This window comes from Antechinus flavipes, chromosome 1 (genome assembly GCF_016432865.1).
Source record: "Antechinus flavipes isolate AdamAnt ecotype Samford, QLD, Australia chromosome 1, AdamAnt_v2, whole genome shotgun sequence".
NCBI lineage: Eukaryota > Metazoa > Chordata > Mammalia > Dasyuromorphia > Dasyuridae > Antechinus > Antechinus flavipes.
Genome location: NC_067398.1, coordinates 697,164,348 through 697,189,035, shown reverse-complemented (window position 1 = coordinate 697,189,035; position 24,688 = coordinate 697,164,348). Strand labels below are relative to the sequence as shown.

At 59.1% G+C, this 24,688-nt stretch overlaps 1 protein-coding gene across 1 annotated transcript in view; it reads left to right on the top strand.

Moving 5' to 3' along the window:
- The first annotated feature begins 308 nt into the window (after positions 1 to 308).
- NAA25 (N-alpha-acetyltransferase 25, NatB auxiliary subunit) overlaps positions 309 to 24,688 on the top strand; it is a 38,874-nt gene continuing 14,494 nt past the window's right edge. The window contains exons 1-15 of the mRNA XM_051972805.1: positions 309 to 409; positions 9,797 to 9,882; positions 10,276 to 10,414; positions 11,156 to 11,274; positions 13,117 to 13,191; positions 14,164 to 14,271; positions 14,815 to 14,893; positions 15,983 to 16,094; positions 16,196 to 16,285; positions 16,419 to 16,588; positions 17,486 to 17,598; positions 20,346 to 20,553; positions 22,206 to 22,295; positions 22,723 to 22,903; positions 23,720 to 23,819. Coding sequence (XP_051828765.1) covers positions 352 to 409; positions 9,797 to 9,882; positions 10,276 to 10,414; positions 11,156 to 11,274; positions 13,117 to 13,191; positions 14,164 to 14,271; positions 14,815 to 14,893; positions 15,983 to 16,094; positions 16,196 to 16,285; positions 16,419 to 16,588; positions 17,486 to 17,598; positions 20,346 to 20,553; positions 22,206 to 22,295; positions 22,723 to 22,903; positions 23,720 to 23,819 — 1,728 coding nt within the window. The 5' untranslated portion in view covers positions 309 to 351. The remainder of the gene's footprint in view (positions 410 to 9,796; positions 9,883 to 10,275; positions 10,415 to 11,155; positions 11,275 to 13,116; positions 13,192 to 14,163; positions 14,272 to 14,814; positions 14,894 to 15,982; positions 16,095 to 16,195; positions 16,286 to 16,418; positions 16,589 to 17,485; positions 17,599 to 20,345; positions 20,554 to 22,205; positions 22,296 to 22,722; positions 22,904 to 23,719; positions 23,820 to 24,688) is intronic.

Genomic DNA, 24,688 nt, shown 5'->3' with positions numbered 1-24,688 from the left:
CCAAGTGTCACGTCGGAGCTCCCCGGCACTAGATGAGGCTGGGGGAGCGGTTTAGGAGGGCATCTCCCCACCCCCATCCCACCGACCCGCAGCCAATGGCTGGGGCAAAGAAACCTTCAAGCCGGGCAATAAAGGGCGCCGAGGGCCGTCTTCCGAGCCGTAGGATCCCATTGGCCCGAGGCGCCCGCCGCTTCCCCTCCCCCACCCCTCCCCCGCGCCCGCCCGCCCCTCCCTTTCGCTTCTGCCGTATCGCGGCCTCGGGCGGGGGAACGGAGCCGGCGCTGGCCCTTTAACGGCCCCGTCCCGGGGGCCGGCGCTGCGCGTGCGCACTGAGGCTCTGCGCTTGTCATCATGGCGACGCGGGGCCATGTGCAGGACCCTAACGACCGGCGCCTCCGGCCCATCTACGGTGAGTGGCCGCGGCCGGGCGCCGGACCCCAGAGCCGCTGGCCGGAGCCCAGCCCGCGCCGGGAAACCGGGGGGCGGCCTGGGGCCGGAGCCCGGTAGGGGGCCGGAGCGCGGAGCGCTAGGCCGCGCCTCAGCCCGGGGCCTCGCGTGGCCGCCGACCCGGCCTGCCCCGGTCCCGGCCTGGGCTTCCCTCGGGAGGCGCTTTGGGAGGGGGAACCGAGGCCGCAGACGGGATCTCGGAGCCGGGCCGCCGCTTTTCCGACTTGGTCGAATGTCCGAAGGGACCTTGGCGGGCCTGGTTACACGTGGGGAAACTGAGGCCCGGACAGGGGAGGCAGGACGGAGGCCTCCCGACTTAGAGCCCCCGGAGGGTCAGGGGCACTTTCCTTACGGACAGGGAAACTGAAGCAGAGGCGGAGGAAGGGCCGGACGGGCCCGCTGACCTCTCCATTTAAAGGTGATCCGATGGGGGGGAGGGCTGAGCCAGAGGAGGGCAGCAGCTCCGGACCGGCTCCATTTACAGTTGGGGAAACTGAGGCTAAGGCAAGGGAGGGTTTGGCCAGGGTCACGAGGCCAAGGACTTGGCCGGGAATGAATGACTCCGGTGACCCAGAGTGTGGAGCTCTCCCAGGTGGGGAGGGGGGCTCAGCTAGGTCTCGCTCAGTGAGTGGGGGGGCCGAGGTCTCCGTCACACCCTCGCCGCCCTGCCCGGGGGCCTCCCTGCCTCATGGGGCCTCCGGCGTCCCCTGTGCTGGCTGCTGGAGAAAGGGCCTCCCAGGGAGGGGGGCTGCGGCTGTTTGTTATCTGCTCCTTTCACTCCCCCATCCCTGCTTTGTGCAGAAGCCCTCCGGGACTCCGGGGCCTCCTCAGGAAGGTTCTGCCCGGCCTTCTCTCCTCCCCCTCGGTGCCCCGGCCGGCACCGGGGGCTCCCCCTTCAGCCCCGACGCCGGCCCTTCCCGGAGGCCTCCTGGTTTCCCCCAGTCCAGCGCTCGGCCTCGGCCTCTCTGCCTCAGGCAGAGTTTGGGGGTCCCCAGACTCCGGACCTCCCCCCGGAGCCGCTCCACACTCTCACTGAGCCCAGGTGGCCAGAGAGCCCGGCTGCTTCCCCCGTCTGGGGCTCGGTTCCTGTACCTGTGAGTGACCTCCGACTCCCGGACTTTGGCCAAGTGTCGAGGAGACCCCCAGGGGAGCCGCTGCGGGGTCAGAAGGGCTCCCCTGCAGGGCTCGGGCCCCTCCAGCCCTGGGCCCCCTTGTGGGGGCTGCCCCTGCTGAGTCTCCCCTGCAGTCCCCGGGAGAGATGGAAGGGCCAGCTTTGGGGACCCGCGGCGGCCTTTCTCGCTGCCCAGGTGAATGCGGGCTTTGTACTTGTCCTTTGAGCTGGAGAAGCTTCCAGGTCCGGGTTTTGGCTCGGGCTCGTTCGGGGTTTTGTTTCGCTCGGTGTTGCAGATTGAGAGCCCCCGCCTGCCAGGGAAGGGGAATGGGGCCGCTCCTTTGTGTCCCAGAGGCAGAGGGGCCAACTTTCTCCGAGCCTTCGGCGGCCTTTGCTGGCCCCTCGAAGCTGACAGTCGCCCCCGAAAGTGGGATTCCGGAGAATGCTCCCTCCTTGTGGGTGACAGGCTGAGGCTCCTGGGATCTGAACGCAGGGCCCCGGGCCGGGGGAGCTCGTGCTAGCAAAGCCCTTTTCTCTGACCCCGAGGGCTGGGCCTGGGACCCCTGTGTCAGAGAAGGGAGGGAGGGCCCGGCAGAGGGCCAGCCCGGGGCCTCCGTTGGCATCTGCCGGCCCGGGCCCAGCTTCTTGTAGACCGCCAAGCTCTTCCGTGTGGTTTCCCGAGGGAGTTCGGGAGCGGACAGAGCGGCCTCCACTAACCTTTTTGTCCCCCAAAGATTCGCTATCTTTTACATCCTAGTGCTTGTCACTACATCTTCCTTTATTCTGGTCCTTTCCCTGTGAAATCGCCGAGCATCCTCCCTGTGCCGAGACAGCCGCAGCCTTTTACCCTCACGGTTCCCCTCGTTAGGCCGACGGGACCCTGCTGGAGCCCCTTGGTTGGGGGTCTTTAGCAGATGCCACACTTGGGGACCCTGCTCTCCCTGTCTACTTCTGAGGTTGGATTTTTGAAAAAGATGCTCTTTAGGACCGGAGGAGGGAGCGTCGAGATTGCAGAACACTTTGGGTCTCTCCCAGCAGAGCCCTCCTTTTGCCAAAGCGCGGCGCGGAGGGGCCCCTGGAGGCTGCTGGAAGGGGATGCCAGTCTCTGGCAGGCCTGGCAGCCAAGGACCATCCCAGGGAGGTTGTGATTCAGCGAGTTGCTGTGGAAACGGGGAGCTGGCTTTTGAGCAGCCGGTGGAGGAGTTGGGGTTTGTTTGGGATGTCAGGTGTGGAGTTGAAATTCCAGTCGGGGTGCTTGGATTTGGGTGGGTTTTTGGTGGATCATGGGATTACTTGAGGTGTTTCATAAAGCGTCTTGCTTCATTCGCCGTGAGCTGTGGTATCTGCGTGATGAGCAAGTTCTGGCTTTGGGGTTTCGGTTTCTGAAAGCCTCCACCCACCTGGCTTCTTAGAAATCCCGCTCCAGTGGGCTCCTTCAGCAGAATGATCGGAATAAGGGTAATTGCAACTTCCTTCTGTTCTCAGCAGATTGTTACTGCTGTGTGGGCTGATGGGACATAATGCAGCTTCACTACCAGAGTTTTGGATGAGAGAGACTTGATCTTAATGTTAAGAGATTAAAAAAAAGGTAAAATGCAGTTTCTTAATAAAGGGGAATGATTAGATTATGGCTTTTACTAGAAAGTAAAGCAGGAAAAGGTACTCTCACAACCTCTTGGGACTTGGGTTGTCTTAGACACCAGCACAGGCTCTCTGGGGGGGCCCTCGAGCGGCTCCCCGCCGTGGCCAAGCTTGGATCAGGCCCAACCAGCCTTCCCAGACTAGCCCAGCTCCCGGGATTTTTGTTTCCTTCAAGGGCCTGGCCGTACTCCAGCCCAGGGACTTACTCTGTGGCAGCTGCAGCCCCTGAAGGTTTGGGGAAGTATGGGACACTTAGCCTTCAGTGAGCCAGCCTTGCCCTGGAGGTCCCTCGCCAAAGGGGCCGCGATTCTTGAGGCTTTTTCGTGAAAAGGACGTTTGGTCCATGTCTTTGGATCTCTTGAAAACCTTGGTCTTTCCTAAATACTCTACCTTTGAATTCCCCTAGATAACATTTCCACTTTCAAATTGTAGTTTTGAAATCTTTTTTAAGGGAATGAACCACCAATAATAATGACATCCTCATTACCCAAAGATATATTCGTTAAACAATTAAGGATTTATTGAGCTCCAGCATGTGCCAGGTACTGCCCGGAACACAAAGACAGACAGGAATTGACTGCTGTGCTCCAGAAGGCGATATTCTAGTGGGGAGAAACAACATGAACTTGGATCATTTGCTACAAGAGTGTATGAGTGTGTGTGTATGTGTGTGAGTGTGAGTGTGTGTGTGAGAGAGAGTGTGTTTGTGTGGGAGTGTGTGTTTGTGTGTGAGAGTGTGTTTGTGTGGGAGTGTGTGTATGTGAGAGTGTGTGTGAGAGTGAGTGTATGTGAGAGTGTGTGTGTGTGTGAGTGTGTTTGTGTGAGAGTGAGTGTATGTGAGAGTGTGTGTGTGTGAGTGTGTTTGTGTGAGAGTGTGTGTATGTGAGAGTGTGTGTGTGTGAGTGTGTTTGTGTGAGAGTGAGTGTATGTGAGAGTGTGTGTGTGAGTGAGTGTGTATGTGTGTGAGTGTGAGTGTGTGTGTGAGTGAGTGTGTTTGTGTGTGAGAGTGTGTGTGTGTGAGTGTGTGTTTGTGTGTGAGAGAGTGTGTTTGTGTGGGAGTGTGTGTATGTGAGAGTGTATGTGTGTGTGTGAGTGTGTGTGTGTGTGAGTGTGTGTGTGTGTGTTGTGTGTGTGTGAGAGAGTGGGAGTGTGTGTATGTGAGAGTGTATGTGTGTGTGTGAGTGAGTGTGTATGTGAGAGTGTGTGTGTGAGAGTGTGTGTGTGAATGTGTGTGAGTGTATGTGTGTGTGAATGAGTGTGTGAGAGTGAGTGAGTGTGTATGTGTGTGTGTGAGAGTGTGTTTGTGTGGGAGTGTATGTTTGTGTGTGAGAGTGTGTGTTTGTGTGTGAGAGTGTGTTTGTGTGGGAGTGTGTGTATGTGAGAGTGTGTGTGTGTGTGAGTGAGTGTGTTTGTGTGGGAGTGTGTGTTTGTGTGTGAGAGAGTGGGAGTGTGTATGTGAGAGTGTGTGAGAGTGTATGTGTGTGTGTGAGTGAGTGTGTATGTGAGAGTGTGTGTGTGTGAATGTGTGTGTGTATGTGTGTGAATGAGTGTGTGAGAGAGTGAGTGTGTATGTGTGTGTGTGAGTGTGTTTGTGTGTGTGTGTGAGAGTGTGTTGTGTGTGTGTGTGAGAGTGTGTGTGTGTGTGAGAGTGTGTTTGTGTGTGTGTGTTTGTGAGTGTGTGTGTGTGAGAGTGTGTTTGTGTGTGTGTGTTTGTGTGTGAGAGTGTGTGTATGTGAGAGTGTGTGAGTGTATGTGTGTGTGAATGAGTGTGTGAGAGAGTGAGTGTGTATGTGTGTGTGTGAGAGAGTGTGTTTGTGTGTGTGTGTGTTTGTGAGTGTGTGTGTGTGTGTGAGAGTGTGTTTGTGTGTGTGTGTGTTTGTGAGTGTGTGTGTGTGAGAGTGTGTTTGTGTGTGTGTGTTTGTGTGTGAGAGTGTGTGTATGTGAGAGTGTGTGAGTGTATGTGTGTGTGAATGAGTGTGTGAGAGAGTGAGTGTGTATGTGTGTGTGTGAGAGAGTGTGTTTGTGTGTGTGTGTGTGTGTGTGAGAGAGTGTGTTTGTGTGTGTGTGTGTGTGTGTGTGTGTGTAGACCCCTACATAATACACATGCACACACATGCGTCCATGCTTGCACACAGGCACTCCGTGGCAGTTTGGTGCATGGAGTGGTGGGCACCGAATGCCCAGATAACAAGGAACTGCTGGGGCCCGGTGATCAAGGACATCCTTGATTATCCTTGAAGGAAGCTGGAGGTCCCCGTGGGCAGAGGTGAGGAGGGAGGAGGACCTTGGCCTTGCCAGCCCCAGAGATTGTTTCATCCTCCTGGGAAGGGGCACCCCGGGAGTTTGGTGAGCTGGACTGGCGAGGAGGGGACAGCGGCCAGACCAAGTGGGCCGAGGGGAGGGAGGAGGCTGAGGCCGCGATCTGCCTTCGCCTGTCCTGGAGCACGAGCAGAGTCCCCAGGAGGGCCCCGTCTCACCGCCACAACTGCTGGCTGGAGAGCGAGTTTGGTTGTGTTTACTTGTTGGGCCTGGCGGGACCACGAGGTGATCTCCATCTTCCTGCGGCTTTGGGGGAGCCCAGTGAGAACTTGGTGCTCTGGGCTCCGAGTCCCACCACGGCATTCTGGGCCGGCTGCTCCGTGGGGAGCGGGAGGCTCACGGGCTGGCTCTCCTGGGGGTGGGGGGCCCGCAAGGGGAGGGAGGAGCTCCTTCTGTGGGGCTGCTGCTTGTCTCCGGGCTCTCACCCGGGGGGGGCCTGGGCCGTGGAGGAAGCTTGCTGCAGGAGGCACGGTGGGCGTCCTCTCCATCTCCCTTCCCTGGCCCAGTCCCAACGGGCTCACCCTAGTTACAGCTCTGCCTCCTGCTCGGGTGCCTCTGCTAGCAGGGCCTGGCGCTGCTGCCCGTGGAGACTCTCCTTCTGCAGCCCTGGGAGGAAGCACGGCCCTTGGCCCGGGGCCCTTCAGATCCCCTCCCGGCCGGGCTCTGGTGTCAGAGCGGCTGAAAGGCTGTAACCCAAGCTGCCGTTTCTGGAGACTCGGAGACGCGCTTTCTGGTCCTCAGGAGGCCTCCACCATACCAAGCAAGGCCCCAGGTTCACGAGGAGAACTTGCCCAGGAGATAGGGCGTTTCCCGGTGCCGAGGACATGTCGGCCGGCCCCGGGCTTCTCGGGGCTCCTCGTCCTCCGGACGAGCGTTTCTGTGTCGGATCAGAGAGACGGGGCTCCTCAGCGTCCTGCTCCCTCTGACTTCGCCTTGGGCCGAGAGCAGGGCCGAGGACCCCCTCGCACATGGGGGAGAGCCCGGGAGAAGCTTGGGGAGAATGAGACCCGGTTTTCCAAGGGCACCAGAAGCCTCCCGCCCTCCTCGGAAGTCACTCCTGGCTTTTGGTCAGTTCAGAGCTCGCTGCACCCGGAACGAAAGGGCTTTGTAGACAAAGTTCCGTTGGGCCTCAGTCGCGGGGGCGCTTCCCCCCATAGTCTCTGCGCCCTGCTGCTCCCTCCCCCACTCCGCCCCCAGGCCACACACTGCGGCAGGGGAGCTGCTGCGGAACGTTGGCAGCTTTGGCTTAATTCCCCTTTGGCAACTTCGCGAAGCCCAGGTCGGGAGCACCTGCCTTAAGGTTGCCATGTCCTTTGCGCACTTAGTCTTCTTGGAGTCCCACGACCGTCCTGAAGCAGTTCTGCAGCTGGGGAAACCGAGGCTCAGAGAGCTCAGGGCCACGTGCCTGGCTGGTGCCCTCCCCACCGTGCCCAGGGTCACCGAGGAGGGTTGGCACCCAGGCCCTCGTGGCTTCAGGTCCAGGGGCGCCAGCTTCAGACTCGATGTCTTGCCAGGCCCTTGTCTCTCACCAGTCTGACCCAGACCCAGTTCAGGCCGCGGGCTGCCTCACCACTGTGTGGCCCCAGCGCCTCCTGGCGTCCGTCCCTCTCAGATGCGGCCCGGTTACGAGCATAATTCTGAGAGTTACTGCTCCTCCGGATTCAGAATCCACCCGCTTCCTGCCAACCCAGGATGCCAAGGGCGAATCGTGAGTTTGGCCAGAACCGCTTTTCTGGGAATCTGGACCCAGAGACAGAGAGCGTGGGCTAAGTGTTGGACAGCCGGGCTCCCGGGCCTCTCCCTTGGCCCAGAGCACGTCCACAGAGGCACGTGGCCGCTGGGAGCCCCATTCTGTGGGCCAGCCCCGGGCTAACTTCAAATGACTGATGGGCGTAGAGCGTCTCTGACTGCTTACTCTGCCCTAGGCTAGGCAGCTTGTGTAGTAGAGGATGGAAGTTTAAATGGGGGGAGGGATGTATGTGTGTGGGGAGGAGTGGGGAGGCCCTGGCACCTGAGGCCTGGGAACTAAACTCACTGGGACCCCCAGGTGTGACTGTTCCTCTCCATCATGTGGGGGAACTTGGGGGGCCACGGGGGACCAGGTGAAGAAAGCCTCGTTGCTCCTTGGCCGTCTCTGACTCCAGACCAGGCCCAGCTGACATCCCGACTGCAGACCCTTCTCCGCGTGGCAGACATTTCTCGGGCTTGTTCCAAGCTTGCTCGGCCAGTTAGGAGCTGGTCGGAAGCAGGAGGGCCGCCTTCTTCCGGAATCAGCAGACACGTCTTGGGGAGGTGATGGCGTTGCTGGGATCACTGACTGGCTGACGTAGAGCCCCCGGCCCATCTTCTCGTTGACCCGATGGGGGCACTGAGGTGTGCCCGCCGCGGGCTGACCTGGAGCGGACCCGGAGAATGAAGCTCCAGGCTTTGGCGATCCAAAGCCGGTTTGGTGCCCCATGCTGGGGCACATGGAGACTGGCTTCAACCTCTTAGCCCGAGATGTTTGCAGGGCTGTTTATCCCGATCTGGGTGCATGGATTTGGGGAGTCGGGAGAGCTGGGTTCGCTGGGAGCCTCGGGTCATTGGACTTGTCAGAACCTCAGTTCTGACAACAGAACAAGGACGCCGGTGGTACTGTCCTGTTGTGCCGAGGAAAGATCAGGCTTTGCAAGCTCTCACGTTCCTCTGCGCTGAGCTGCGATTTCTGACAGTAAGGTGCTCACGTCCGTTGTGCACTCAGTCTCTGCCTCAGTTGAAGCTTAGGGTTGCCCCGGGGCAGCAGCAGGGAGAGACCAGGAGCGGGATGCTCGCCCTTGGCAGAGGCAGGCCCGGGAGCGGGGGCTCTGGGCTCCAAGAGGTGATTCCCCACGTTCCGGGCTCTTCTTGACTGCCCTTCCTTCCCAGCGTCTGCTTTGGGCAGTTCTGATAGAAACGGCCCGGGCATGAGTTGCTGCCCCATTCCTCCAGCGTCCGGGGTTCGCTGGGCTCTGGCAGAGAAGCGAAGGCCTCTTGTAGGTGAGAGAACACGAGGGGTTTACGGCCCTCGGCCGAGGCGCGGCTCCAGCCGCAGGGGGGACCGTGGGGGCTCTTGGGCTTCCCCTTGTCTCACCCGGTCTCTTCACTGGAGAGCTTTCGTTTCACGGAGTTAGAAGAGCGCGCTTTTCCTCTCTGGTGACTCCTCTGAGCCTCGTCCTGGGCTTTTCACGGGTTATCGTTGGTCAGGAAGATGTGGAAGGGTCGTTTTGGGGTCTGGCGGGACAGGTGCAGCAAGGTCGTCGGAGGCTTCTGGTGGTGGTTCTAGTTCTGGCTGCTCGATCGGCTCTTCCTCCGGGTTGAGGAAGGGCTAAGTTCTTTGCAACCAGCAGAACACGCTGCGCCTGGTTTAGTTTCCTTGCAAATTGATCAGTGAGTCTGGGCTCCTGAGGCCCTTTCTGCCATGGCTTACGGCGAGCCGCGGTCTTGTCGCTCCTCCCCGAGGGCCCGTGGACAGATGCTGGGCCAGCCGTGGGTCGGACACGGCTTTTCTGTAGCACCGATTTTGGGTTCTCTTGGCCGGACCTTCTGCTTCCTGCCTCCCAGACGTGTCACCAGCCCTGCTCCCAGAAAAGAATTGGGGGGGGGGAGCTCAGGCTCAGGCCCCTGCATTTGGCCACATGGGAAAATAGACTCACAGATCTGGTGTTAAAGAAGCCACCTCCGCCACCCTCATCTCACAGGTGGGGAAAGGACTTGCCAGGGTCATACAGGCAGGGTTTGAGCTGGGGGGCTCGGACCCCAGAGCCAGTGCTCTGGCATCAATGTCCCGATAAAACATGGGAGCGTTTACCTAAATGAGATTGGAGGCTTGCCTCTGGATTCCAGTGATCGGTCTGACTGAGCTCCCACAATCCCAGGATTGATTCTCAGGAGTTGCCAAGATATTTCTCTGATTCTGGGCTGATTCAGGAGGGGACCCTGGGGATCAGCCCGGTTCCTAGTGAGGATCCTGCATTGTGCCCAGTCCAACAGCACGGTCAGATATGTGACTGCAGGCAGCAGTAAGTGCTTCAATCTCTGGCCAGAAAATCAGCACCATACAGCCCATTAGCTCTCCTGGAAGGGACTTTGTGCGCGGGAAGGGGCTCGCGTGACCGTCTGGTCCAGCCCGTGTCCGGGCAGGCCTCCCCTCCAAAAGGCAGCCAGCCGCTGGCCGGGCGGCTCTGTTGGAGACCGGCAGGGAAAGGAATCGGCCGGTCCTGCCCGTCCCTGAGCGCCATATTTTCTTTTCCTTTTTTATAGATTATCTTGATAATGGCAATAATAAGATGGCAATTCAGCAAGCTGATAAACTGCTGAAAAAACACAAAGATCTTCATTGTGCTAAGGTGAGTCCACTTGGCCTAAGGTTTATTTGTTGACTTAACACACACACACACACACACACACACACACACACACACACACACATATCTTCCCACCCTCCCCCTTGGTCTTCCCGGCCTTGGAAGTCCTTTGCCCATTGGTTCCCCTCCTGTGTGGCTGGGGCTCTTACCTGTATTGGCTTAAAAATGAAACCCCATGAATGCTTTTAAAAAGTGTTTGTGTCGTTCACTGGGCCCATGTCCTTCTCTGCACTTCCCCGGCTTAAAACTCCACTTCCCTGCCGCCTGCTGCTCCGCCTTTCTTCCCCCTGGGCCGAGGTCCTGGGTAGGCCCTTCCCCACTCCCTGCTCCCTCTAGGCTTTGCCTTCCTAGCGGCCAGTTCTCTCACCTCCATAGGTGTTAAAAGCGATTGGGTTACAGAGGACCGGGAAGCAGGACGACGCCTTCGCCCTGGCGCGAGAAGTCGCCGCGCTCGAGCCCACCGACGACAATTCCCTGCAGGCGCTGACCATCCTCTATCGGGAGATGCACAGGCGTGAGTCGGCCGCTTGACATCCTTGTCTCTTGGGGAGGGAGAGGGACCTTTGGGTCTTGTCTGCTCATAGTGTACCTGTGGAGGAGAGGCCGCGGGGGGCGATGGGCAGGCTGCTGGGCAGGGCCGAGCCGCCCCGAGCCTCCCTGCTCCTTCCTTGCTGTGGGAGCTCCGAGAACAGGCGCTCACCCAGTGCTGGGCCCTCTCTGCCCGCCCCTGGGGGCTCCTTCTCCCTGTTGTTGGGGGCTGCCACAAAGCATCAGCTCTCCTTCCGGGAGCTGGCGGTCACTTGGGCCCTGAGTCCAGCCCCACCAGAGTCCCTTTGAGAGCCGGACACCCAGAGGGGAGGGGAGCCGGTCAGTTTGGGCTCGGGACAGGAAGGGCTAGACGTGCCTAGGACAGAGCTCATTCCCTTCCCTCTTCCTCCGAGGGCACTGGGATGTGTGCCGCCTTCCGTCCCGTCCATGTATCCAGTCCAGCTCGTCCCAGCTCGTGGCCACTCCCTTCTCTGTACCCCCAGCTCACAGGCCTCCTCTGCCTGTCCCAGCATCCTTAGCTGTCAGCGCCCGCTCTTTGGGAATGAGGGGGTCCAGATTTCACATTTCATCTCATTTCCCCTGTGGTAAAGGGGAAGCTCCCCGAGGGCACACAGTGCCCTCCTGTGACGTGCCCCTAATGGAGAGGCCCCCGGGACCACGACTGCTGTTAGTGAAATCTCACCTGCCTTGTCTGTTTCTATCACAGCGGAACTGGTCACCAAGCTTTATGAGGCCGCTGTGAAGAAGGTCCCCAACAGCGAGGAGTACCACTCCCACCTCTTCATGGCCTACGCCCGGGTCGGGGAGTACAAGAAGATGCAGCAGGTAACTGGCCCTCCAGTGGGCACCGGCCAGCGGGCACTGGCCAGCAGGCATCAGCCCTTCAATGGGCACTGGTCAATGGGCACTGACTGGTGGGCATTGGCCAGTGGGCATCAGCCCTTCAGTGGGCTCTGGCCAGTGGGCACCAGCCTTCCAGCAGACATTGGCCCTGGCCCTTGAGCGGGCTTTGGCCACATAGCAGTGATGGCTGGAACACAGCTCAGGGTCATTTCTCCTGCGGGCTGGGACTATATTCTTTACCTACCTTCCTGGCCCCCAGTGCCTGTTTTGTCTGGCACAGACTGAGAAGAGTAATTGTTGGCAAAGGGCAGAAATCATGGAGTAGGTCTGAATGAGCCAACTGCGTGGCTTATGTTAATTTATTAATATTCATGGTAGCTGGCATTTGTTAAGACTTGAGGTTTACAAAGTACTTTATTTACATTGGATCTTCCCATCTCCCCACCCCCACCCCCATAATGTAGGTGCTACATTCCCCTTTCACAGATAGGAAACTGAGGCCCACAGAACATAAATGCCCCTTCTTCCAGCTAGTATCTGAAGCAGAATTTGAACTCCAGTCTATCCTACTCCCAAGTCTAGCTCCCCTTCCCCTCCTACCTCCGGCCCTGCCTCCCTCCTGGGTTTCTGCAGAGTGCCAGCGAGAGCTGGTGCCGGACTCTCCCACGTGCGTTTTCTTTCCCTTCTAAATGTGACCTCCACCTAAGTGGGGGCTGGTTCCTTTCTTCCATCTCTTGGCTTAATACGTGCTCGTTTATTTATTCGTTCATATTCTCACTTTGTTAAAGATCTTTAGTTCGGAAAGAAGTGCTTGTTTAATTCATTTATAAATCAGCCATTTATCCAACCCCTGCTACGCGTGAGACGTTGCTGTGAGAAATGACCAGATCCCAGGGCAGAGCTCTGCCCTCGGGAGACCCATCTGATGGGAGGACGTGAGTGCGCAGCGACCATCCCCCCGCGCATCTGTTGGGACTTTGGGAAGCCGGCTCTAGCGCGCTGCGGCTTGTCTCAGCATTCTTGAATTAGGAGACTGTCTCGGAAAGTTTCTTCCCCCTGATTTTTATGTGCTTTTTTAAAGTGAAGGACTCAGGTGGCTGAGCGGCCTGCTTTATTACGACAGTCTAAATCCTAGTCTTTGCATTAAGTAGAATTCACCTAGAAAAGCTTTCAGGTGCATTTTAATTGTAGTTGCTGATTCACCTTTTCTTTGAGTCATTTAAATGCTTTACTATCTGCTTTGCCGCCAAGTGCCCTTTGACGGCGAGCTTGCACGGCACGTGATGCCCTTCTAAGATCACTCGCTGAAGGCCTCCGGGACCTTTTAGAAGCACCGGCCGCCTGGCTTTGGGCGTCCTTGGGCGGCTTCCCCTTCCCGTGCTCCTTTGTCCTGATGTTTGGGGTCGGGTTTGAAAACCCAGAAATCCTCCCGGCAGACGGCTTGAGCGGCCCAAGCCAGGCCGAAATCCCCGGCAGACCGGTGCCCGCTGCGGCCCACGGCCAGCCTTTGTTCAGAGCAGGCCCGGGGAACTGGCCTCGAGGCCCCGTCCTGGACGGGTGGCTGGCCCAGGGCAGCTGAAGTCTGCCCTCGGTCCCATGCTCCAGGCCCTTCTCTTTCCCTTTGTTAGGGGCGGGATTCTCGGCTCCACAGCACGTGGCGGCTCAGGTAAAGTGGGCGGACCCCAGAGCCAGGTGGCCGCCGGGCGGGCCAGGCCGGCAGGGCTGGTGCTGCTGATCTCTTGGTCTCGATGGCCAGGGATCCTCGGGTGCCTTCACTGGGTCTGAGGCACTGGCGGGCTTCACAGCTGTCTTTCTCTCTTTCAGGCTGGAATGGCACTTTACAAGATCGTACCAAAAAACCCTTACTATTTTTGGTCTGTCATGAGTTTAATTATGCAGGTGAGTACAAGGTTTGGAGATGGGGGGGAGGGAAGCCTGCTTCCCACCCCCGCAACCTTTTAGACGCTGTAATTGCCCCCAATAACTCGTCTCTCGTTTTTCTAGTAGGAGATGGGGGGAGAGCCACTTTCAGAAAGGGGCTTTGAGAATTGTCTGTTTGCTTTCCCCACAGTTTCTGTTGCTCTCCTCACTGGCCGGCACAGCTTATTTTTACATCCAGGTGGTTTTTCTCCACTTGTCACCTTAACATCCGGCGATACGGTTGCCCCAGTATGCTGTGGGTGGGCCTGGGGACAAGGCTTAGGGAAAGCTGGCACGGTGTTTGGATCTTTGGAGAGGAAATCATTAGTGGCCGAGAACTAAAAAGCTAGAAAGCTTCGTGGGTCCCCCTCCGAGCTCATCTGCCTTATTCATAAATAGACACAGCCTCTAGTGGCCAGCCCTGAGCTCTGGGGTGGGGTGGGGACACGGGACAGGCCGGGGTGGGGGGGGAGAACAGGGGGCCTCAGGGGATCCAGAGGTCTGGCCACAGGTGGGCAGAGGTCTTCTCCCGCGCGGGCTGCCACGTTCTCATTGCCTGCAGTCTAACCAGCCTCGGAGGCAGCTGCTGCCCCGCTTTGCAGGGGACGCACTGACTGCTCCCCTGACTTGTCCGCAGTCTTGTGGGCCCTGCCTGTCCTGCCTGGAGGAGGCGGCCCTTCTCCCTCTGTTAGCCGCCTCAACATGCGTTTCAAGGGAAAAGCGATTCCCAACTTCCAGAATAAAACTGGGTGGCGGGGCCTCCGTTTACAACGTAGACGTGTGGGAGGGAGAGTCCCCGCGGAGTTTGTGGGGAATGTTTCCCTTGCGCTCCGGGCTGCTTTGTCGCTCTCGGGGAGGAAGGGGAATCACCAGCCCCGGCTGGTTCTGGGGGGAGCGCCTGGTTAAAGGCCGCTTGTGGGCGACTTGTTCACCGCTTCCCTTTCCCCTCAGTCTATATCGGCACAGGATGAGAACCTCTCCAAAACCATGTTTTTGCCCCTCGCCGAGAGAATGGTGGAAAAAATGGTCAAGGAGGACAAGATAGAAGCTGAGGCCGAGGTGGGTATTCTCAGGTCCAGTTTTCTCTCTGTACGGCCTAGGGGAGTGGCAGACCAAGAACGGGGGGCTGGAGAGGCCTGGAATGGGGCTCTGGGATCCCGGACCAGGCAAGGAAACCGAGCCTCAGTTTCCCCACTTGTCAAAGTGGAAGTAGTCACAGTGCCCTCACAGGGGAGGGGGCCGGGTGCCGGCACCACGGCCGGAGCGGCCCTCGGGGCACAAAGTAGCGCGGTCTGAGATCCCACAGCACGGCGGCGCGTGACTTTTGGGTCGTATCCCTAGCGCTTAGCACACCCCCTCCGACCCAGACCCACAGTAGGTGCTTTACAAATGATTGCTTATTGCTTCATGCGAGCACATCGATGGGCTCCTGCCCCCATCCCCCACCCCCAAGTGGGACCCTGCGGTCTGTCTCTGTGAGCGAGATGGACCCTCGGGCTGGTCGCCCTCGGCCTGTTCCCTCCAGCGGGGAGCCCGGGCTTGGCTGCTCTCTTCCTGGCAGCAAATACCGGCTCCCATCTTCTCGTGGGCTTCACTCCTCAGGTCGAGCTTTATTACATGATTCTGGAACGCTTGGGAAAGTACCAGGAAGCCCTGGATGTCATCAGAGGCAAACTAGGAGGTGAGTGCCCTGGGTCAGGCCGGCTGTGGGGGCTCGGGGGGTTCAGGGCTGGGATCAGGCGGTCTCCCATAATGGGAGGCCTGAGTTCAGTCATTTGGAGTCTCCAACCTTTTCAGCACCGGATCCCGCATGGGAGCCGGGGACGCCAGGGCCTAGTTCAGTGCCCATCTCACAGGAGGGGACAGGTCGGGGGCGGTTGAGCCAGGGCCTGGCAGCAGCTTGTCCCATGGAGGCCGGGTGGGCCTGGGCTGGGGCTCCCCTCTGTGCCGTCCTCAGCGCTCGCTCGGTGGGATCCAGCCTCTGACCGGCTCAGTCCGTCCCTGAGTGAACAGGTCGTGTCCCACTCGCGTTAGGGCCGCCCTTCCCTGCGCCGGCCTGCGTGCCCCTGCCCCGGGGCCCGGGCTGGCTTCCCTTTGCTTCTCAGCTCGGTGGCCTCTCGGTGCCTTGGGTTTGAAGTAGAAGAGACAGTGGGATGGAGGGGGGCGGGGGGCGGGCTCAGCTGCCCCCTGAAACGCCTCCTGGCGACGCGCCCCCTGGGGATGGTTACAGAGTGTGGGGGCGCCGCCGAGTTTGTGGGGGCTTTTGGTCCCCGTTTGTTTTCCGTGTCAGTGGGAAATAAGAGCTGCAGATGTCAGAGTGGGCTCCTGTTCTGCAGGAGCCCCTGGAGAAGTGAGCTGTGAACCCCACGACTCCGTGCCCGGGCCTGGAAACCCTTTCTGCCCCTCACTTGCCAAGCTGTGCCAGGGCTTAGGGAGTCAGAGCTGCGGGTTCCCCTCTCCTCAGTCTCCCTGGGAAGTGGGATTTCTGAAAGAGTCGGGCCCGTCTTCTCCTTGTTGCCATCCCCTCCCTCACCCCCCCCCACCCCACCCCCCCCCCCCCCCCCAGCCTTTGGCCGAGGCTCGGGTCTCTCTGTGCTGCCTCTCGGGAAGCCCCTCCCCCTGCTCCCTCACAGGTGGGGGGCGGGGCCTGACTCCCCGGCAGCAGGTCGTAGGGAAAACGGGGCCATCTCCGGAGCCCCGCTGCAGGGTCGTCCGCAGAGTCCTGGGGTTAGGGGGGACCTGGCTGAACGAATCCCTCTCGTGGTTGTAGAGAAGCTGACCAGCGAGCTCCAGAGCAGGGAAAACAAGTGCATGGCCATGTACAAGAAGCTCAGCAGGTGGCCCGAGTGCAACGCGCTCTCCAGGAGGCTTTTGTTAAAGAAGTGAGTCTCTGCTGGAGGTGGGGGGGAAAGGGGGGCGGGGGCCCCAGGCCCGGGGTGGGCGCTCACCTGGAGGCCCCTCCCTTTCTGGTCTTTGACTTCAGCTCAGATGACTGGCAGTTCTACCTGACTTACTTTGACTCTGTCTTCCAACTCATCGACGAAGCCTGGAGCCCTCCTGCCGAAGGAGAACAGTAAGTGCCGGGGGAGGGGGCAGAGCGGGCCCTGGGGGGGTCCCCGGGAGGCCCCCCCGGCGGTGATGGTGACGGGAAACAAGAAGCTGGCAGTCGGGGCCCAACAGGCTGCTGTCCCCGCCCTTCTCCTCAGCTCTCTGGAGGGAGAAGTGCATTATTCTGCAGAAGAAGCCATCAAGTTCATCGAAGAGAGGATCCTGGAGGAGTCCAAGAGCTCCCGGCACCTTCGGGGGCCGTACCTGGCCAAGCTGGAGCTTATCCGGCGCCTGCGGCATCAGGGCTACAACGACGAGCACAAGCTGGGTGAGGAGCCGGGGGTGAGGGGGACTCCTGGGGGGGGGCAGCTCTGGGGGACTCCTGCGGGGGCCTTTGGGACTCCTGAGGGACTGCTCCTGTGGGGAGGGCAGCTCTGGGGGACTCCTGCGGGGGCCTTTGGGACTCCTGAGGGACTGCTCCTGTGGGGAGGGCAGCTCTGGGGGACTCCTGCGGGGGCCTTTGGGGCTCCTGAGGGACTGCAGGAGGCTGTGTGCGGCTCCCATGGGGAGGGGGAGGGAGGGGGCAGCTCTCTGAAGCTCCCGGGGCGGGGAAGCGGTAAGGGGCCGCTGTGTGTCACTCAGCAGCTGGGGAGGAGGCGGTGGGAGTCAGCTCTGAGTGCTCCCCACCCCTACCTGTCGGCTCACGCAGATTCTAGGCACGTAGATGCATTTTAAGGCTGCCCAGTTATGGGGAGGGAACTCAGCCCACCGCCAGGGAACAGCCTTTGCTGCAAAGGCCGCCGAGATGGGAGTGCTCCTCGAGAGTCCCCAGCGCACGTGCTCTTCCTCCTCTCAGGGAGCCCCAAGGGCCCCCCATCTCCTGAGTTTCTGTTTTCTGAAATGGAAGCCCCCGAAGCACTGGAGAAGCTATTGCAGAGAAAGGGCTTCCTGCAGGTCTAGGCCAGGCGGTCTCTTGTGCTCATGGAGCGGGTCCTTAGCTCTGAAATCCTGAAGAGTAGCTTCTTAGGCCTCCGGGGGTGACCTGGGATTGTGACCTCACGGTGGCGAACTTGGGGGATGGGGGCCCCAGTCTTGGGGGGAAGGGGGGCGGGAAGAGGCCTGTGTTCCGATCCTCCCCCTCTAATGGGGCCGCGGGGTCTGGGCCCCTGCCCGCCATTCACTTGCTGCTCGGGACTGGTGAATAATTTGGTGATTGTGTCTCTAGGAGATCCGGAAGAGCTGATGTTTCAATATTTCAAAAGGTTTGGGGACAAGCCTTGTTGCTTCACTGACCTGAAGGTGTTTGTTGACCTCCTGCCTGCCTCCCAGTGTACAAAGGTGAGCGCCCTGGGCTCGGGGGGCTCGGTTTGGGGAGGGGGGGGGGGGGGGCGCCGCGCACTGACTGCCTTTCCAGGAGAGTGTTTGGAAGTCCCAGAGGGCGGCTCCGGCCCCGCAGCCCGGGAGATCCGGAGTCGGAGCCTCCCTGAAGGAGCAGGGCCAGGGCCCTGGGGGGCAGAGGCTCAGAGGGCTTCCCAGAGGCGGTTGTTGGAGTCCGGCCCCAGGCCCTTCCTACCTGGGGAGGCCCGGGCGAGTCACTTCCCCGAGCTCTGCCTCCCTTTCCTCATCCGCGAAAATGACTCGCTCGTTGGGAAGCCCGCGCAGGGCCTGGCCTGGGTCGTTCCCGCCAGGGAGAGGCTGAGGCGGCGAAGCTTGTCCCTGGGCCATGATTCTCAGCCGGGGATTCAGAGTTTTCCCACTGTGAAAGAAACGGGGACGTCCCCGGCTGCCGGGGCTGAGTCTGAGGAGCGCGTGCTAAGGGAACTGTTGGCTCGGGAGCCCGGCCTCTGCGCAGGCCGGAGAACTGTTCAGAAGGAGGGGGGGCGGGCGGGGGGCGCGTGCCGGATTTGCCAAAACCCCCTCCTGGCTTGGAGTTCTCAGGCATCTCGGCCTCTTTGTGGCCTCCCCTGGATGTGGTGGGATTCCCTGGTGGCCATCGGTGCCAGGAGCCGTGCCCTGATGGCGAGAGCTGGCCACCGAGGGCGTGGGCCCGAGACAGCGGGCGCTGGGAACCTGGTCAGAGGCTTTTCGTCCCTCACCTGGGGCCCTCAGTGAGCCTGTTTGCTGCGGGTTAGGGATGGCTGCTGGCCTCCCTCCTGCCCCCCCCCCCCCAGGCCATCTCCCCTCTCCTTCTGTCCTTCTGGCCCCTCTCTGAGCGCTCTCTCAGGTGACCCTGGGGAGTACTGGGTCCCCTCCGGCTGCCCCTGTGTCTGTGGTCTCCTGGCCAGCCCCAGCGCCCTCTGGCCCCAGCGCTTTCCTTCTGAATCACTTCCTGCTTGTCCCGTAGATGCCTACTCTCTCTGTCTCCTCAGCAGCTGGCATGGTCAATGGTACTAATTGATTGGCCTCTCAGGCCGTGCTCATTGGGTGGGAGCACTCGGTGCTAGGGTCCCACCCTGCCGGCCCTTCATTCTCTCTCTGCCGTCCCGTGTACCCCCGCTTGCTGCTTCTCTACCACGACTTCCCGGGGTCTCTCGGGTCCTGATTGGCACCTCGCGTTGCCCTTGAATTCCCTTGCTGCCCAGCAGCGGGCTTCCCAGCAGGCCTCTGTCCCGGCCCCCGCGGGCCTCCGGATGAAGCCTGGGAACTCCTCCTCAGAAGCTCCTAAAGGCACCAGATAAAATGGGGAGGATGCGAGGAAATCAGTTACACCGAAATGCCAGTTACTGACAGTGTTTTTTTTAATAATAACTTTTTATTGACAGAATCCATGCCAGGGTAATTTTTACAGCATTATCCCTTGCACTTGGTTCTGTTCCGATTTTTCCCCTCCCTCCCTCCACCCCCTCCCCTGGATGGCAAGCAGTCCTATACATGTTAAATAACTGACAGTGTTTCTTAAATGAAACGTTGGGCTCTCCTCTCCCGTGTGTCCCTCACTCCCCAGCCAAAGTCCTCCCCCTCGCAGCCCTCTGCCCCCCGGGGCTTTCTGGCACCAGAGTTCCCACTGGTTCCCTTGCCATCCAGGGCCCCGGGCGCTCTGGGGCCGTGCTCTCCCTTGCCTCAGTGAACAGTGTGATGGAGCAAGTACAAGGCTGAGGTCACCTGGGGCTGCCTGCAGAGGGGCTCCCAGGGGTCGGTGTCTGGGGAAAGGCCGCCGGGGAGCTGGAAGGCCCATAGTCCTGGTCATGCTCGGTTAAAGGCCCTGGGGATGTTTCATGGGGGGAGCCAGGAGAGCTGGGACCCTCGAGGCAGGAGGAGGACCAGGGCTGGGCCCGGAGCCAGGGGTCTCCCCTCCAATGCTCAGCAGCCCCAGGAAGCTGAAAAGTGGGGGATGGCAGCCTCTGCCTCTGGGGCCCATGTAAGGGTCAGATGGGTAATAGCTGCCAAACCCCTCACGGACTCGAAAGGGCTGCACCTGGGCGAGCGGCCGTGGGGGCAGGAGGGAGGCCACGAAGGCTCATCCCACAGTAACAGGGGGTGTGACTGCCCAGTTATTATCCGGCCTGAGCTCCCTCCAGTAGCCGTTGCTCTGAATGCTCCCCCCACACCCCAGCTCCCATAGAGCCTGTATTTGTTCCCCAGGACACCAGCCATGGGGGAAGGAAGGGTCTCACCTGCCTCTGAACCATAAGCTCTGGCAAGTCCCTCACCTTGTCCCGCCTCCACACGGCCTCTCTTCTGACCAAGCTCTCTGCACACAGTAGGCTTCTCATTAACGTGTCAAAATAAATGGCGCTTTTAGCTCGTCCCGAAATCTGTCCAGGATCTCGCTCATTTTGTCCCGTGGCTATCCCAGCGCCTGGTCACCCATCTGGGAAGGGATGCAGGGAGTTAGGGGGCAGTGAACTCTGGCCCACGACCTCACCTCCCCTGGGCCAGTCGGCGTCTTCTCCAGCCGTTCCCTGGCCCTTCCCAAGTCCGGAGGTGCCGGGGTCTAGTGAGTCCCATGGGGGACGTGCACCAGGGACGGGGGGAGATCAGCCCTTGGGCGCTGGACCTGCCCTGCTCAGGAGAGGCCGGGGGCAGCGGGCGCCAGGGGCGGGCCCCGGGAGTCTCACCGGCCCTGCGTCTGCTTCCCTCGGCAGTTCATCAACCAGCTCCTGGGGGAGGTGCCGCTGTCCACGTCCACGGAGGAGAAGCTGGCCCTGCCCGTCGACATCAAGGGCCTGCAGCAGCACCTGTGCGTGGTCCAGCTGATGCGGCTCCTAGGCCTCTACCACAGCATGGACAAGGAGCAGAAGCTGAGGGCCGTCCGCGAGCTGATGCTGAGATACCAGCACGGCCTGGAGTTCGGTGAGCCGCCTTCCCCAGGGCGGGGCCGGGACAGGAGCGGGGGCTGCCTAGGGAGTCAGGGAGGCCGCCTCCTCCCCCCGAGCCGCTGGTGGCTCTCTGACGGGGCAGACAGGAAACAGGGAGCGTTGGATCCACCATTTTTGGGTTCACCATAAAATACATCAGGGAAATGGCGAGGCGATGAGCACCTCCCTGGGTGTGCCCCTTTGTGAGCAAACGCACCTTCACAAGCGCCCGGCTGGGTTCCGTCAGGGTGGGCTAGCCACAAGGGAGAGCCGCGGCTCTTGTTCGTCTGGTCCTCCCGGGGCAGGCCCCGGCTCGCTGCTGCTTGGAGGAGGGCGGCCTTCCTTGAGGTCCTGCAGAGCCAGGACCAGAACCCACCTCCTCTGAGCCCAGCACCCTCGTGCTGTACCTCCGCCTTTGCTCTCAGGATCCCAGTCACTCCAGCCCCCATCCCCGCCCCATCCAAGCACAACGGGCACAAATGAAGCAGCTGCTGTTGTCCTGGGACTGGCTTTGGGGGCTTTTTTTTTTTTTTTTTTTAAGATATCCTTTTTTTAAATATCACTTATTTCCAAAAATACCCTCTTTGGTTCCTCTTAATCTCTCACTTGTAGCAATTGAATGAAACCAAATGAAATAAGTTGCATCAGATAGTGGATACTCTATTTCACACCCCTAGTCCCCAACTTCTGCTTTTCAGGGCAGGAGGGAAGAGCATTTTCTCCATTCTTTGCTTTCTGGGCGGGCATTTCGATAGTACCCTGCATTAGGTCTGGTTTTTAGTGTTGTGAGCATTGTAGATTGGGATTTTCTGTGTTTACCTCATTAGGTGTTCTCTTTGCCCCAAATCTTTCCATATTCTTCTGTTGTTTGTTACACTGCAGTGATAATCAGCCACATTCACGGATCGTGATTTAACGGGATTGTCCCCAGAGGGACCTGCTTTGTCTCTAGTCCTTTGCTGCCATAAAAAAGCAAAGAGCTAAAAAGAGCAAAATTTTGGTCATCCTGCGGCGTTTCTTCCTGTCTCTGACCTCTTGGGCTTTGTGCCCAGAGTGGGATCTTCTGTTTGTGGTGGCGTAGAAGCTTTTTAAGTCCCCTCGGAGGTGGGGCAGGGGTGATCGCCTCCCAGGGTACCTGGGTCAGCCCTCATCTGTGGCAGCAGCCCTGACAGCCCCATATTTCCCTGCCATTCACTGGTTACAACGTGAAACTTCAGGATTGTTTGCATTTGCATTTCTTTTCTGGTGATTTGAAATAATTTCTAATATGGTTGTTAATAATTTACAGTTCTTTTGAGAATTGTTCATATCCTTTGACTACTTAACCATTAGGGAAACTTTTCATGGTGGTTATCAGGCTAAGAGATAGCTAGATATACACGTTTAGTATTTTACCTTTTGTGATCTGTCCTTTTTTTCATTAAGAATTCTCCCCCTTTCTGGAGTTGTAGAAGATCCCACCGTCCGTTCTCCCTCCTCCCCATTTTTTTTACTTTGTGGCTCGGTAGCTGCTTTTGGGGATGTACCTTAAGGCCTGCGGGCTTGCGGAAGGACTCTGAACACTGTATAAGGACAGCGTGAATACAGTGTGTGGGCCAGCTGAGCTCTTGCCGGATTCTGAGATGACGATTTTTTTTCCCTTTCCAGGAAAATCCTGTTTGAAAACAGAGCTGCAGTGTTCAGACTATTACTGTCTCCTTGCTGTACACATGCTCATCGACATGTGGTTGGAAGCAGGTGGGCAATCCCCGAGGGCGGGTGGGTTTGCTTGGACAGGCTCCCTTGGCCCGATGGCCATGTCGTGCTGGGCCCCCACGGGGGCCTTTTGGAACAGCCTGGGTCCGTTTCTGATGCTCCCCTTCCCAGAAGGTAGCTTGGCCCTTCTTGCCATGGGAAGGGAAAGGCAGTTTTAGATGGAGACGAGTGCCCAGGATGGAGCTGGACTGGGCCCCGGCCTCTGAGCCTTTCCCTGGCAGAGCTTCGGGGTGACACTGCTTGGCAGAGAGAGGCCAACCTGGGCTCTGATCTCGGGGGACCCCCGACCACCAGCCTGCGGGCCGGGCGACAGCTTGCCTCCTTGTGTTGTCTGCTCCCTCTGAGGAGCTCTCCTGAGTTTCCTGCCAGTGTCACTGGATAATCTGCCTTTTTTCTGGTAAACTTCCAGGGGAAGAGAGGGCCGCGTGGCAGGCCCTGACATTACTAGAAGAGGGCTTAACCCATAGTCCTTCCAATGCCCAGTTCAAATTGCTGCTTGTCCGAATCTACTGCTTGCTCGGGGCCTTTGAGCCTGTAGTGGACCTGTACTCCAGCCTCGACGCCAAGCACATCCAGCATGACACCATCGGGTGGGTAGTATATACTCAGAATGCTGTGCCCCGCACCCCTCTGCCCCCCTCGGGATGCTGGCCCCTAGACCAGCTGCTCCGGGAGGCCTCCAGGCCTTAGACCAGAGGTCCTCAAACTACGGCCCACGGCCAGATGCGGCAGCTGAGGACAATTATCCCCCTCCCCCAGAGCTATGAAGTTTCTTTATTTAAAGGCCCACAAAACAAAGTCTGGCCCTCCAACAGCCTGAGGGACAGTGAACTGGCCCCCTGTTTAAAAAGTTTGAGGACCCTTGCCTTAGACTCCTGCCCTGGGAGGCTTCTGGGCCTTAGACTCCTGCTTTGGGAGGCCTCTCACTTCAAATGCTAAGACCCCAGAGGGGCTCCTGCTGGACCTGCCAGGGTCTGCTGTGCTGTATTGGTGGGCCTGCACTGGGGCCCTCTCTCCGGAGCTTAGGCTCCAGGGCACATCCGTGGCTCCCTCGGGAGCTCCCTGTTGCAGCCGTCTCGTTCTTTGTCCCTTGGAGTTGCAGGCGACGCCTCATCTGGGCACCTGTTAAACGGGGTTTAAAAAATAGCCATAATGTTTGCATTTGAGAGATGCTTTGGCACCTGTTTCCTGCCTCTGACGAAGGTGGGGACTTGGGTGCTCTGGGAGGAGTTTGGGTTGTGTTGATGCGTCAGGCTCCCGCAGAATCCCGAGTTCAGGTTGTGGCTCGTCGAGCTGCCCCTCGTGTCTTGGGCTTTGGGTGCCCGTGGGACTCCCGGCCCCTTCCAGCCGAGGCAGGGCCGTTCTGGGGATGCCCGGCCATAACCTGCCCATGCATTTTCTTACAGATACCTTCTGACCCGCTACGCGGAGCCTCTTGGTCAATATGCTGCTGCCTCCCAGTCCTGCAACTTTGCACTCAGGTTTTTCCACTCCAACCAGAAAGATGTAAGTGAAAACCTTTTCTTCTGTGGGCTCAGCTAATGAATGCCCAGCTCCAGTTAGAGCAGAGTGTCCAGACTGGGAGGGACCTCGGAGGCCATAGCTAGGTGGGATCACAGGAGCACGCTGTCTGGGAAAGCTCTAGGGACCCCCCTCCTGCCGTGGCTGAGCCTGTGAAACCCTTCCATTCTGTGGGGGCAGAGTCCTCAGAAGGCGGCAAGGTCAGCCTGTTGCTGACATGACAGGACCTACAGACGGAGCACGTCTCTGGGATCCGTGCCTTAATGACCGAGCTTGCTCTGCGGGGGATGATGAGTGGTTCATAGAGCCTTCAGCTTTGGAACGCAGCAGTCTGCAGGCCCTGCTGAGTCTGCCGACCATTGTACTCTGCTCTTCAGTCACTGGAATATGGAACAGACACTTTTTAAAAAGACGGTTTCTCCTAGTGTCAACCTGGAATATTACAGACCAAAAGGCTGGGCGGCGTGTTTCCCTCTCCGGCTGGCCAAGCTAAATCACCAGCCATGAAGAGAGATGGGGGCGCCGGGCACACTGCTGGTGGTGTGCCTGCCCACATTTAGGGGCCGGCTGACGATCTGGGCAGATTGGGCTCAAGGGTCTCCCTGTGGAAATAATGAGCACAGTTAGGGGTTAGGAAGAGGAGTCCCCCAAACCAGGGCTGGGAATGTGTAGTTGGGAAAGAAAGCCTCTCTCCTCCAGTTCCTTTGGGTTGGCATTTGGAAGTCCTTGGGAATCACAGCTGTCAAGAAGGTTCCTGAAGAGAAGGGAGTTTTGTCATCCCCGGGACAGCTGCAAAGCCAGGAGGGACTCTGACATCATTGCGTTCCTAGGTCTCCTGTTCTGCTTGGGCCCCT